This window comes from Accipiter gentilis, chromosome 4 (assembly GCF_929443795.1).
Source record: "Accipiter gentilis chromosome 4, bAccGen1.1, whole genome shotgun sequence".
NCBI lineage: Eukaryota > Metazoa > Chordata > Aves > Accipitriformes > Accipitridae > Astur > Astur gentilis.
This window is the reverse complement of record NC_064883.1, coordinates 16,099,525-16,114,437: the sequence shown is the minus strand read 5'-3', so window position 1 is coordinate 16,114,437 and position 14,913 is coordinate 16,099,525. Positions and strand designations below refer to the sequence as shown.

The 14,913-nt window shown below is 38.4% G+C and overlaps 1 protein-coding gene across 5 annotated transcripts in view; it reads right to left on the bottom strand.

The window, feature by feature from the left end:
- The window catches only part of ETV1 (ETS variant transcription factor 1), a 66,534-nt gene that overhangs the window by 22,926 nt on the left and 28,695 nt on the right, over positions 1 to 14,913 (bottom strand). For all 5 annotated transcript variants that reach the window (XM_049798743.1, XM_049798746.1, XM_049798745.1 and 2 more), the window contains 3 exons: positions 9,654 to 9,783; positions 7,906 to 8,094; positions 3,836 to 4,083 (listed from right to left, as the gene is read on the bottom strand). In XM_049798743.1, the coding sequence (XP_049654700.1) occupies positions 3,836 to 4,083; positions 7,906 to 8,094; positions 9,654 to 9,783 (567 nt within the window). The remainder of the gene's footprint in view (positions 1 to 3,835; positions 4,084 to 7,905; positions 8,095 to 9,653; positions 9,784 to 14,913) is intronic.

Sequence of the window (14,913 nt, the reverse complement as noted above, 5' to 3'; positions counted from 1 at the left end):
AAGCTTTGAACATATGTAATACATAATGTTCTTTAAAAATTATCCTGTCCTAACTGGGTGCCTAAAATAAACAGGTATATATACCTGATGTGTGTCTCTGCCTCCGCTCATCTCTCTTAACAGAGGGGCAGTTCCCCATCCATTCTCACATGCCAACACAAAGTATTTATTGCTTGTGAAGCCTCAGGAATTAAAGGGATGAGCAACTCAGAAAGCAAGATATGGAGGCTAATAATTCTGTCTGGATAGTTCATTCTTTAAGTGATGTGACTAGTATCTTGGAAAAAAACTTTGGAAGTGACGGGGAAAGAACCAAAATTTTCTAAGGTCCATTCAAGAGTATTAATCATGAGGCTACCCTGAAATGTAACTGTGAGAATAGCCCTGCTAATGCCTCTAACCTGCTCAGGAAAGACTGAATCTAGACAGATTTCAACAGATAAATTCCTGGCAATTAATAATAAGTATATGCAAGCAACGATTCCTCCTCTACTTATCTCTAACACCACTGTGAGACAAATTTCAACACTTTCCAAACAAAGTAACTATTTCAGTTGGGCAAAATGAAATATGAGATTTAAACTTAATAATTTGTCTTTTTACAACTAGATTTTTAGTGTTAGTTGATACATGCATAGCTAGAGTCATACATTAGTATATTTGCAAATTACATTAAGTAGGGAGGAGCAAACCTGCAAAGATCCTGCTTAAAAATAAAGCCCAGAATAGATGAGGTATCTCAAGTTTAGCCTTTTTAAGTACCTGAATACATAAATTGAATTTTAGAAGTGCTAACTGTACAGGAACGCCCACTATTAGCCCTTGTAACCAAAGGTGTTGGGAAGCCTTCTGGAGCATATTCATTAATGATGCAAAATCTCAAAGCTCTGTATGTCCTTGGCTGCATCTTTGTGCTTAAAGTTGCTAAATATAGCATCAAGTACTAAATATCTGAATGGCAGCCATGAAAAAAAAAAAATCCATGGCAGAAAATAAGGTCTGATTGATTGAACATGTATGATGCACTGTGACTTCTAGAAGCGTGGATGGATAAGGAAGAGCTTCTACTCTGTTGACATTTTTCTCTTTCCATTATCTCAAACATTCTGCAGTAGAAACTGCATACCTGCAATCACAATTACAACTAATTGATCTGCCATTTCCCATGTCATAATTAATGTCATGTTTTAATAGTTATAATCATTCCATAATAATGCTTTTCATTCACCAGCTTCCCACAAAGTATAAAAGTATAGTGCACAAAAGCAATGAACTTTTATGAGGCTCTTTCAAAACCATCCCAAAAGGAACATCTCGGTGTATTACAATGAACTTTTAAAATATGTTTCTATATTCTTATGTGAACTGCAGTAAAACACCATGCACAAGACTTCTCACTCTGGCACTCCTCCTTCCCTGAACATCCATAGGTGAAAAATGAAATCAATGATTCAGTGACAAATACATTATGTTTCCTAAGGGGTTATTTAATTGTACTCTTAGCAAGGATGGAAAACGATGGTTTCTAGAGAACAGATGGTAACAAGACAAAATATCAACAGACCACAGTTGTTGACTGCAATTTATGGAGTGTACAGATGTGTCAACTTAAATGCAGTGATTCTGAGGCCAATAAAAGTACTTCCTGATACCAACAGATTAATTTTTCATGACCACTGGTTACACAGCTATTACATTTTTAAAAACTAATTATTCACCTACAAAAGAAACAACAATTTTGCTTGAACATCATTACTATAAAGTGGAATGTTGTTCTTGCTGGCACAAAAAAAAGGCAGGACAAAACTGGATACAAGTTTGCGCATCTTCCTTTCAGAATATAATTTCCTGCTTTTTTCCATAAAGAATATTCCAAAGGAAGACGAATGCTAGCAGCCAACCCAGATTTAAAGTAATAGTATACAATAAGGAGATCCCACTTCCTAGCCAAATATGAAGCATGCTTACAAAAGGGCCTTTTTTCAGCCTTTAATTTAGCAGGATGAATAACGGTGTTTGTGAACGTTGCAAGGGACTGGCAGTGCCTGAAGCTGCAGTCCCCCATTTATTATCCATTGCCACATTAACTATGCAGACAGTCTCTCCCATGCTGCTCTGCAAGACTAAAGATACATGAGTGCCAAAGCCACGTATCTCAGAACCCTCATCAATGAACAGGTTGAGATCTAGATCTGATCCTTGTAATCTGAACTCATTTTCATCTTGTCTTATATTTCAACTTGGACAAATATTTCACCGTTGGTATCCTCCTTTTGTAGGCCTAACTCAAATTTACCTAAGGATTGGTTCTCTGCTTGTCAAGAATAAGAAAGAAGAAAGCAGCTCTACTTTCCAAATTGCCCTGTTCTAACACAGAGATCAACTCTAAAACAAGCGCTTTACATTAACGATACCACAAAATACCCCACTAAATAGACAATGTTAAGTTAGCTACAGAAGAGACAATAAAAACCAGTTCTCCACTGTATCAAACTGCAAGATAGTTTGTCATGGACTAAGCTTGCAAAGGAGACCTCAATTCAGCTTCCATTTAGCCTTTGGGAAAAAAACTGAAAAAGCATCTAGCCAGAGACTGAACCAGCAGGAAAGCGCTGCAGCTACTGCAGCACCCAGAAGAAGAGAGTCAGACTGAAGTCAGACAGGGCCACCCATTCCCCCACCCAAATCAGCATGCATGTGTACGAAAGCAATGTACCCTTCTCCAGAAGCATAGTAAGGACTCACTGAAATCCCTCCCTTTCAATAGTGTGGTATACACAAAACAGGACAGAGGCAGAGACTGAAGAGGAGCTGCAGAAATCACTTACACCAAAACTGAAAAATGTGTTTTGATTGCATTTTCTTGGCGCCATACCGTTTAACTGTTTACCCCACCTAGCCCACTCCATGCTGTTCTAATCTCAGCTTCTCTCCATACCACCCTTCCAGCTTCCTTCTCCTTGTTACTTGGTACTCATTACTAAACTCCTTTTTTCTTCCCTAATTCTCTCTCTCTTTTCCCAAGTATAATATAAATATTATGCTTAAATCGTGGCAAACATTTACAATGTTATTCCCTTGATTTATGTTTGTATCTGTTCTACCGCTTATCTTTTCTATTTTGACCAGAAGCTATTAAGAGCAGACTCTGCCACCACCTCCTCTGTTTTGTACTATCCATAGAGCAATGAGGCTCCATTCCAGTTGCCCTATAAGCACAATCATAATAACCATTATTAATAGCAACAGTGTATTCTCTACATCAGCAACCTGGCATCACAGATTATGTACCTCCACAAAACACAGCAGTATGCAGAAACTGAGAAGCTGACACCAATTTGGCTGATTCTTCTCCCTCATTGGTTTTATAGCTGTATAAACCCCACTTCAGCGGAGTTACTCCTGATTTAAAGTAGTGCAAGCAAAAGGAGAAAGAGTCCTCTATTTCTGGCAGACAAATGAAAGAGCTCGTAAAATGAAGCACACAAATTCAGAGGTCAGAGATGAGAGTCAGAACAAGCCCCTCTTAAGCAAAGCTCAATTTTGCACCCGTTATTTTTTCTTCTCCAGCTTCTTTAACCTGTGCACCTTCTGGACAGAGAGTTCTGGAAAATGAAATCCTTTACAGAGCAAGCAACGGTGGCTCAAGTCACGTTGTACTATGTAGCAATCTTACTACTTTGTAAGCTATCTTATTTATGTAAGATATAAATTACTTCAGGAGACTTAGAAGCCAAAATAGCAAGTTTCAAATCATATGATCAAAACATCAATAGCGCTGGCTTGGACTCATATATTACTTTACTATGCAGGACTGAAGGAGAGTCTCACCTACCTGAATCATATGCAAAATCTCTAGGTTCCTGTTTAATCATCAGAGGAGGGGGGAAATTTTGACTGGCTGCACTGCCAACCATAGCGTTGTGTTCATAAACTGGATCATGGTACTCCTGCTTAAAACCTTGAGGTGGGAAAGGGATGTTTGGCTCAGACATCTGGCGCTGATATATTGGACGTCCTTCCCTTGGCATTGCAGGCAAAGGTGGGAAAGAATTGCAAGGTTCAGAGAGCTGGCGGCGAAATCTAGGACACAAGTTAGAGAGGTCATGTAAAGGACTTGAGCTACATTCCAATTCCCAAAGATCTTCACAGGTCATGATTAGTGGCTGTATCCCTTTCTCAGTAGCAAACACTTAGCTTATGATCATGCCAAGTGCTCCCATCAGGATCACTTGTATTGTAGAACAGCAACAAGCAAAGAAACAAAAACCCCTATCTATTAATACCAGCTCTAAGACCTGTCCCCACCACCATCCTCTTTGCTTTCAGTATCTTCTCTCAACAGGAGACAAACAGGAAATGCACCAGGTTCAAACCAGTAGAAAGACTGAAACCCCACCACAGTAACACAAAGGAGGCTTAGGTAGAGTTCTCTGTACTTTCACAAGTATTAGCAACATATTGCTACTGTTACATGGAAACCATTCTCACCACAACAAACACAAACATTCTGAATAGAGAGTATTGTCTGCCATAACAACTGGAATCATTCCCGGGTAAAAGTCCACAGTTCTGTCCTCTCTGGGATAGCACTGTGGGAAATCAACCTGCAAGGCTGGCACTGCATTCCAGCTCTAATGGGAAGGGAAAGTAAGCACCCCAGAAAAAGGAGAGGGTGCAAATTCTTGCTAAGAATTCCCCTCCTGCTTTAACTTGTTCCCTTGGTCATTTCTACATGAAGTCATCCATATAAGCCATACTGCCACTCACTACTCCCAAATGCTCTTCAGTAGGCATAAATTCTGAGAATTCAGTTTTAAACTAACTTCATTTACATACAACACTACTCAAGAACCTATGCTTATTTTTTCTTCCATAAAATCTATCTACCTTAACTAAAAGGCCTGAAGTAACTACTTGGACATCGACAGGTTCAGAAGCATAGAGAGGAATACAAGGATGCTATTTTCTCACTGTGCCCTGATGAACTGCACAAAGTCTTCCTGTCATCTCCTGCAGGCTACCACAGTAGCAGTAACCACCACTGTAGTAATATTGTGTCTGCACTAATCCATAGCAGATGCAACGTTCTTGCAACAAACTGCTTACTAGTCCTGTTACCACTCATCATGAGCAAGACACACTTTTACTACAAAAAAAAAAAAAAGAAAAAAGAAACCTGTGCCTTCCTCTGCAAGTTTCTCACTGTCATACTAAAAAAAATCAAGAACTATTCATTCTTCAGCTTCCTGTACTTTGGATCTGAAGCAGCTTTGGTTCACACAGGCAAAAGCAGACATTCTCCTGGAGAAAACTCGGTGAGTGAAGAAGAATGCAGGGGTTTGATTGCACAGGCAATACAATCCTTGACTATTCAACTCATATGTAGTACATTGTTTCTGAAACAATTTAAACTCCACTAACGTCTGTCATAATACTGCTGTGAACTTGGTCTGACAAATATTTACTGTCATAGCTTAATTACAAATACTGTGGGAGCTACAGAGATAGAAACTATTAAAATGTTGTAGTAGAGACAAAATTAATTTTTTTAATGCTGTTGTAAATATTATATTTTGCAGTAGAAAGAGTACTGCACTTTAACATTGGGTTTTGCAATTCCACCTACACCTGCAGAAAATAAACTTAGAAACCCAAATGTATTATGAAACAGTTAGGCTGACTGGCACTGCATTCATTTCCCTCTTTTCCTTTTTTCATTAGCCAAAAAAAGAAGCAGAAATTATCATTAAGAACTGTCAAGGAGTGAATCAGAAAATTGCAACTTGAAGTTAAAATAAGAAACAGGCTCACTCACAAAGCCTCAAAGGAAGTTAATAATACTTGTTGTACTGGAAGCTTTGTATGGAATCAAGCCATTTGTTTATACAAGTGGATTTGATTCCTGTTAGTACTTGTTAGGACCACTTATCGTTCATACATTCATGCCCTGTATGAAGATGTATGGGCTCTATGTTCTAGATACTAACGTTATCTTATGCCACCAATGCATGTTCTAAAGAAATATGCCTTGAGTTATAAATTTATATATGAATTCCCATAGGTAGGTCATCTGTTTAAATGACATTTTCTGAATACACTCACTGTAATAGCATATCACCTTGTAAATCAGGAAGATTTGAATTTCACAAAAATATGAAGTACACACTTGCTTCATACAACTGGAAGTGAGAAGATTCAAAATAAGTAAGAAAATGGGGAAAAAAATATCTTCCACTACAATTGTACTTTACTTTAAAAAAGGAGAAAAATGAGAATTTTTTTGGCCTGAGTCAGCTATTTTGGACTTCACTAGAACACATGATGTTCTATTATGGAAGCAAAGCATTAGTGCAGAATGCCCTAAAGAACATGAATATCAAAGATGGGGAGGGGGTGGATCATGTAAAGAGCCTACAAAGCTTGTGCAGAGCAAGTGTTATGGGTATAGAAAAATATACTAAGGTGTATGCAAATCTCTGTAAATAATCAAATTAGGGCTGACATACAGCTTCAGTACTCTCTTTACAAGTTGCTCTAAACTAAAAGATTCTTTCATCTGAAAAACCTTATTACTGCTCTCTGCACAGAAGCTATTTAGCTTCTGGAGATTTCAGTCTCCTGACAACTTGACTTTGGTGTATACACAGACACACATTTATCCACCATCCTGTAATCAAAACCGCTGCCTGGCTTCACTGGGGGCCTGCGTGGTTAGACCACAGTCCACAGAGGGGGAAGAGATGGTGACTATGGTAGCTGAAGGGGTCGATTCAGTGTTTCTTCACCGCCAGAAGGGCTTGTAGAGAGCCTTGGATGATATTTAAAACTATCTCAGCAGCGCACAAAACAGCAATATAAACCTTAGCAACCCCCTTCAGAAGTGATCTGCACAAATCCCTGGAGATAATAGCCCTTATTAGAGCAGAGCATGCAAATCGCACTCCCAACAACTGTGATTTTCTTTTCAGGTGCTTCTTAATTTGCTAATGTTTAAGAGCCAAGTTGAGTTTCTGAACATATGTATGTCTTCACATACAGCTGAAATTTTAAATGCTCAGAGCAATCACACAACACAGCAGACAAAAACAGGTTCATGCAATAAAGGTTAGGATAAATAGAATTCCACAAACAACCATTTGGTCTCAAAAATCAGGGAAATACACTGAGCATATCTGTTGCAAAACTGAGCTAAGAAATATAGTCAGCTGTCTGGGGATTTCTAACATATCAAAACAAAACAGGGTGACTTAAGGACAGTTTAAGCTTTAATTCTAGTCTCAAGCTCTTGTGGCTTTTAGTCAGACTAATGTTATTTAAGCCCAGTTTATGTTGGCATCTTTGTTTGTTTGAAATGCTACATTTCAAAAGGGTTTGGAAAAACGATCCACCCTTCGAAAGAATACTCTAAAGCAGTAACACAATGACCACTTATCTCTTAGATAGGTGAACTGCTTAGCAAGAGACCAGATATTTATAGCCAGGATCATGCCTGCTAGTGACTTCATTACCTCGTAGAGCTTACTAGCCTCAAGTGAGTCACAGAATCATAGAACAGCCCAACTTGGAAGGGACTTTGAAAGACCATCTGGTCCAACTTTTCATGGGAAAGGGAGACTAGACGAGATTATCTAGCACCCTGTAATCACCCTCACAAGACAGAAGAAGCAGGTCATTAAAACTGTCTCTGCAAATAAGATCTCCTACTGAAGTGCACCAAGCCGGGTGCCAGCCTTTCATAAAACACACATATTTCTGACACTCTGAACCTTGCTGGTTTTCACCTTGGTCCCCCTATCCAAAAAGGAATAGTTGTGGGCAGGAAGCCAGGGCTAGCCTGTATGAGACTTGCAGCCACAACTGAAATACCCTCTGCATGGGTTTCTCACATGTTTTGTGTTTTACCTGTGGTCCATAGGGAAGCTGTTGTCTTGAATGGACTGCGATGGAGGGAGATGAGTAGGGAAAACCCTGTCAGGTTTAGGAGTCTGAGCTGAGTTTGGGGAGGCATGGTGCAGTGGTGACACAGGAGTGCTGGATGGTGTCGGTGGGTTGGAGGGCCTCATTCCCACTTGTGGCTTCTGATCATAGGCACTACCAGTAAGGCAAGGGGAAAGAAGGTCAGGTTATTTTCTCTGGGGGAAAAAAAAAGTAGCATCTACATCCAGAAAAAAAACCTCAAGTGTCACATATATAAGCTTTTTATTATAGTTACCTTATTAACCAGTTTGGGGCAGAGAAATTCTCTACTTTACATTGTGAAGAGCACAGAAAAAATCATGTTAGAAGCAAGTGGTTCAACACAGTATTTTCTTCTCTGGGGCACAGAAATATATTTTTAAAGGATTCAGTCTTACAGTGACATTCTAACAGGAGGTATACAAAATACATAAAAGTAGAAGCACCTGGACTAGAGCAGGAAGAGCCAGCAGTGCCTGCCAAGACTTTTTTAGAGCTTGCACAATCCACAAAGTGAAACAGTAAAACAACATAGCTAGAGGGAAGGGATCTGACACAGAAAAACAATGGTATGTTGGCTTAGCTACCCACACTAGGATGTCATCAGCTTCTCCTGACAGGTTCCCCCCCACCCCCAAAATAAAGTACTGGTCCTACAAATACATAGATGCTATTTTCAAAGGTGTCCCAAATCAGGAAAGGACTTGAGCACACTTTGATCATCCATCCCTCTTTCTGAACAGGAAAAATGCAGACATTAGGTGGATAGTAAACACGAGCTTGCATACCTTCCTATGTCAGGTCCCCTAGCACTCATCAAATCCATAAGTATATGCATTTGATTTTTGAAATCAAAATCACTCCTCTATGACTGGCAAAGGTGCCAGTCTCATCTTCCCCCCCCCCCCCCCTTAATATCCAAAAAGTTAAATGTAAATGCTTTAAGTGCTAACAGTTTTGGTAGTACATTAAGGAGAATAAAAACTCACAAGCTAGATGAAAGATTCTAAAATAGACTGAAATGTCAATAGGAAACCCTTCACTGCTGACACTAAAGGAAGGAGTGACACATAAGTGCAAACCAAAAGAAAGTCAATAAAGAATGCAGTAGTATCAAGCCCCTCCACCCCCACAAATAAATAAAGGTTTTATTATCTATCCCTATAAGACTACTTGGTTTTGAATAGGTAACAAAGACGCAGAGCCTAATGAAATGCTATTTTAAATTGTAATCACCCATGAATACACACATATAACATCTGCAAAACTTGTCATATACCTAATGTGTTGCTCAGACCTGCCAATCTCTTGCCTGTTACACAGATCTCTCTCTCTTTCCTAATGTGTGCAATGCATCTTAAAAGTAATTTCAACACAACTTGCAGAAAACAAGACACTCCTTCCTTCTATTTCACACTTGCACCCTGGGTTTTTAAACTCTGGCTATCTCCATGAAGAAGGAATGGAGAATATGCATTTTGATGAAAAACACTGCTTTAAAATGGTTATGTAAGTGTTTGATGCAATTGTAAACAACTCCATCAGTATTCATCAGCTAAATGCATTATCTCATCAGTCTGTTATCTGCTGAAGAGGTAACTTTTATAAAATCTCTGTTATGGTTTTATTACTCTTTCGTCAGTTCTCATTTAAATCAGCAGTTCTCACTGCAAACATGCTCCTGATTGCTTTACCTGACATTGTACAGGCACTTTTCCCCATAACTGAACTTGAAAGGTTGCTCTTGACTGCAAGCCGAGCCAAGTTCTGAACATGGGCTATGGGGTTCCTTCTTGATTTTCACAGGGAGACCATGAAAAGCCACTGTAAAGAGAAAGAAAATGTAATTAAAACCCAAGTACAATATTAACAATGAGCTTTCTCAAGTAAGCTAACTGATAATTAAACACATGATTAATTAAACCATTGTAATACTAAAAACAATATAGGAAATAAACATTTCAAATATTTCTTCTGGTGTCAACTGAAAAATAGACACCAGAGATCCTTCGCATTGGCTATTAGCACTTTTACTGTTTAATAGAATGATGGCCATGATCCCATCTCATTAGCAGGAAAATAACAGCCCACTTATATTTGGCTTAACTACTGTAAATGTTGTCAAAGGCAAAATACTTCCCAGGCACCAAATGTTTCTAAGTAATATTAGCGATGTAGCTTTTAGCTATAAATGCAATAGTAGTTCACTTCAAAGAGTGCCACACAAATGACTCCAAAATAAATTTCTCATATATCAGCTTCAAGTATATGATCAGTAATCTTTTTGTCCCACAGAATGCATGAAAATTTGCAGTGAAACTTATTAAACTGGATGATTACATGTGCCTTTAGTTATAAGTAACATCTGAACAAAATACACAAGAAATGGCTTCAGTAATTTTTCTCAAAAATACACAAGACAAAATCCTGGCTTCACCAAAGTCAATAGTAAATGTGATACAGACATAAATTGAGAAAAAAAATAATCATACTTTTTTAAAAGGTAAAAAGAACAAAGGGCGTGTGACAGAAATGCAGCATTAATTAGAAGCACAAGTTGGTCTGGATTAAGAAAAAGTCCAAAGGTAAAGACAAGGTTAACCAGCACATTAGTTTAAGCCAGCCAACTTTCCTTATTTCACAGCCAACCTTAACCAAAATTAAAGCAGAAGAAAATGCAAAGTTCACCTGACCTTGACAAATCTAAAATAAGTGACTAGAAGGACAAAGAACTAAAAGACAGGTATTTAGCAGCTTGAAAACACACCCTTAAAGGGTTAAATAAAATGAGGTTGTGAATACATTTTTGAATTCTGAGAAGCCTAGAGTTCAGAGATCAATTTTATCACCAATTTGTGATGCTGTGACCAAAACACCGCAGTTTGAACATCACGCTCCAGCCTGACAGACACTTGCGCCTCCGTGGAAATCCACATACGTGCAGCAGTCCCTGTTAGAGAACCTCAGTGCAAAATCAGGACATTATTATATAACATCAAGTAGTATCTTGTCCCTTCCCTTGCACCTGAACTTAGGAAAGACAATTTGTTACACAGGATGTGTTTTCTGGTACTAATGCACCTGCATACACATGCGTATGTTCAGTGGGGAGGTAAATTAAATGCTGTCTTAAGAACTGAGCATCAGAACCAATAAACTCTGAGTTTTAAGTATCTATGAGTAAGATCTGGATTCCAGATCTCACCACAGGTTTTCCCACGGTTGGGCAACATTCAGAGAACTCTTTCACAAACAGGTCCTCTCGTACCCTATTACATGACAGTTTGTACTTTTGCCTTTCAGCTGAGACATCTGCAAGATAGCACTATGATATTTTGTCACATATTTTCACAAAACTCACAAGAATTGTCTTTAAAACTGCTATCCAGCTATTACATTTGGTGGATAATAGTAAATTATCTGGAAAGATTACAAAGGAAAAGCAGACAGCAAAACAGGTACACAAATACATATGCACAGCACAGTCACTTAAGAACAGTGATGAAAAGTGGTGAATGTCACAAGGAAAGAACTCTTTCTGAATAAAACTGTCTGAACTTGCCCTAAAATAAAAGACCATATGGACTTCTTGAATAAAGATTCTCAATTTAATAATACAGCAAAATGCAGCCCAGTCAGCTTTCCATTGTAATTGCAAAGCAGGCTGACACCCAGTAGTTTGTTTCGGGTTTTTGCTAGTGAACTTTTACTGCTGAGTCTCCTTGCATGTCTTGGTCAGATAATGCACATCGCACATTTAATGCATATGATGGGCCCCACAACTCCAGGACAGTGGCTCCGATGAAAAGGTAGGCAATCTCTTTGACTTGAATCAGAAAATTAAAACACAACTGCAATAAGACACTTTTTTAAAGCCAGTATCACATATTTGCACAAAGGCCACATGCTGCTGTATTTTTTATTATTTTTTTTTATTTTAAATTTGCTACTTCCTCAGAGTTAATCTGTTATGAAAAATTACTTCCCTTATTTATTTTTAAATAACGGGAGTACAGAGACTCCCACACCACAGCCCTGTGCGGAGAACTGGCTGGGTATTTCATCACAGCGCTGAGAGCCTGAACGTCTGCTAACAGGCAGTTTTCCAGCTCACTGGCACAGGCACAAGTGAAAGCAGCACATTCATTTTGTGCAATTTGCTTTACCTTCCCACATGGAGTTGGTGCATGTAAAAGGCTGTTAAGTACTAAATTATTCCTTATCAAATCACCATCATCTGGAGTCATGATCAACACTAATTAAATTACTTTCACTGAACACGGCTCCAGCCTGCTGCCTCGGCTGTGAGGTACATTTTATTTTGCTTACTGTACGGTCCTAGCAAGGTACAGGGCACAGTGCTAGAAGGCATCTGTGCTGTAGTTTTAATTAAAGTTTACCTCACCTTCCTCCCAGCTTTATAAGCTAGGGTAAAGTGTATCAAATCAAGTAGGTTAACGCCTTCATTTCATTTAGGGAAAGCATTACAGTCCAAAGTGATTTTATATTAGATCTTTATCTTAACCACGGCCAGAAAGATAATGTAGCTGTAAAATTTAAAGCCTTCCTCGGGCAGTCCCCTGACACAGTCACCATGCTAAGCTTTATCTGTAACTCCTTAAGTGTACCCTTTTAGAGGCAGAAAGGAAAAAAGATAGCCTGAGAGAAATACTTAGTGCATTTTTGGGGGGCTTTCTTGAAGGCTACTTGACCTTTCAAAGCACATCTTTAAGTGTGGCTGAAGATGACAGACTTATTCCAACAATAAAATTTCAAACATTCAAAACAGTTCTTGTATCATCACTGAAAACCTCCACCCGTCGCTCTTCATTGTAGCGTGACACTTATTTTATAGTGCACCTATTAAAAGAGATTTTAAACACACACCGTTTTGCTAAGTTGGATTTTATGTTTTCAATCCGTTTTCTTTTGAGGAGAGCAAGGTTGCTTATTTATACAATCTAATTTTAGTGCAGCGAACCAAGCTACCAACACATCCAAATTAACAAAATGACATTTCAAATAACCAGCTCCTCACCACTTCTTTCTTCCTCACGGCAAATTCATTTTACTTAACCCCAGAACAGAGTCTCAACCCTATTAAAGTAACGGGCACTCTGCCTTAATAACGATCTTATTAAGAAGTGACCAAGGGCCAAGATTTCATCCCGAGTGATTACTTACAGATAACTACCTCCAAACTTGAAAGGCAAATAATCTTACAACTTGTATTTAGATGGATGGCTTCAACACCTCATCTCAACTACTGTGGAAAGTCAGGCTTATCAGTGTCAGAATGGATTCAATCTGCAGACCCTATCTGGAGCTCCTCCGAAGCCAACATGCAGATATAAGGCGAGCAGGACTCCTACCATCTGCAGCAAATTGATTGAGGTATAATACGTTACTGTATGCATATTCTCTGTGCATAAATATATCTATCCATACCTGCAGAGTAAAAGGGCTTGCATGTTATACATAATGTGCTGTTGTACAGACCTAGATTTTAGACAAAACAATAATAATTTCACCACCAAGTAAACTCGCACAGAACATGCAAAAATACAGGGTGAAACCTGCTACCCCTAATTTTGAAATGCTATTCTCCTTTGCTATCTGTCAACAGCCTAATCCCCAAACATTTTGTTCATAGTAACACCCAGTTTAAGATTCCAAACAAAGAACAATTTTATTAAGAACTCTGAAATTAAAGGAGGAATCAGTTTGTCTCAGAGGAGACCGATTTATATACTTTCTAGCCTGAGAAACAGGAAATGTATCACCTCCGTACAATTAGAACTGAATCAATTCTTTTGAGAAAGCCCCAGAAATGCACTGCATCAAATATAAAAGCCATGGCTTAAAATATTTTTCAAATCAAGAGATGATTATTCAAGATGAAATTAGGAATATTTCAGGTGAAATTGCAAGTCATTTCTCCTTTGAGCAAAAAGTTATTGTATAATTTTTAAACTTGAGATTCCTGCCCAGAACAAAAAATAAAATCTAATTTTATTTTCTGAAGAAGAATTAATTTAAACATATTTTTAAAAGGCACGAAATATTACTGGTAATTCAATGACACTGGCTAACGGCAAGCAATCTTGACACCACTGACCAAAGAGACAAAGAAGTATTATTATCAACACTTGTACAGCAAGAGCATTTACTACATGGTATAAAATCAACTGGCAGCAGCAACCTTGCTTGTGCTAATGAACCCCAATGTCTCCTAAGTAATAGTACATTCATGTGTATTAAGTTCAAGGACTTTGTGTACCTGCAGAGAAAATGAAGTAACCAGGAAGTCACAGTAAATAATACCCTAAACATTTCTTTTGCATGTTTCTGAACTGCTTTTAATATTTATGCTCTCAAAGCACCCCCTAAACCCGAATTAGTGAATAAACTCACTCATTTTTATGATTGATTGAGGCAAAACTGTTAATATGCAACATAAGTTTAGAGAGATTTCTTGACCACATTTGAATAGGGGGGATTTGATTTTCTTAACAGCAAGATGAAAAGACAGAAGGTGTAAAAATATTTAAGTTACTACCACTACAACTCCAGGTGCCAGACTTACTCAGGTGACCCAAGTTAGTACTTGCTAAAATTTCAAAACCAAGAAGAGAATGCCCCTGTACTGATAAAACCAACACTGTCACACTTTAAATCTGTCTCCCAATACACACAGAAATGCAGCAGGCACTTCAGATACATCAGAGTCTCTCCAAGATTCTTTTCCAGTACATTTACCTCTGCCAAGCCCTCCCCTTCCCCCAACACACAAAAATCCATTACTAAAGGGTCTAATCTCAGCTATCAGCACAGAGTGCCTTTTATGGAGCCATTAAACCATTTCTCTTGTTTACAGTGCCTGAAGAAAGATGTGAATTATGTCTGTGACAAAACAGGCGATAACATTTCTAAACTGCTATCAAAATGCAAACT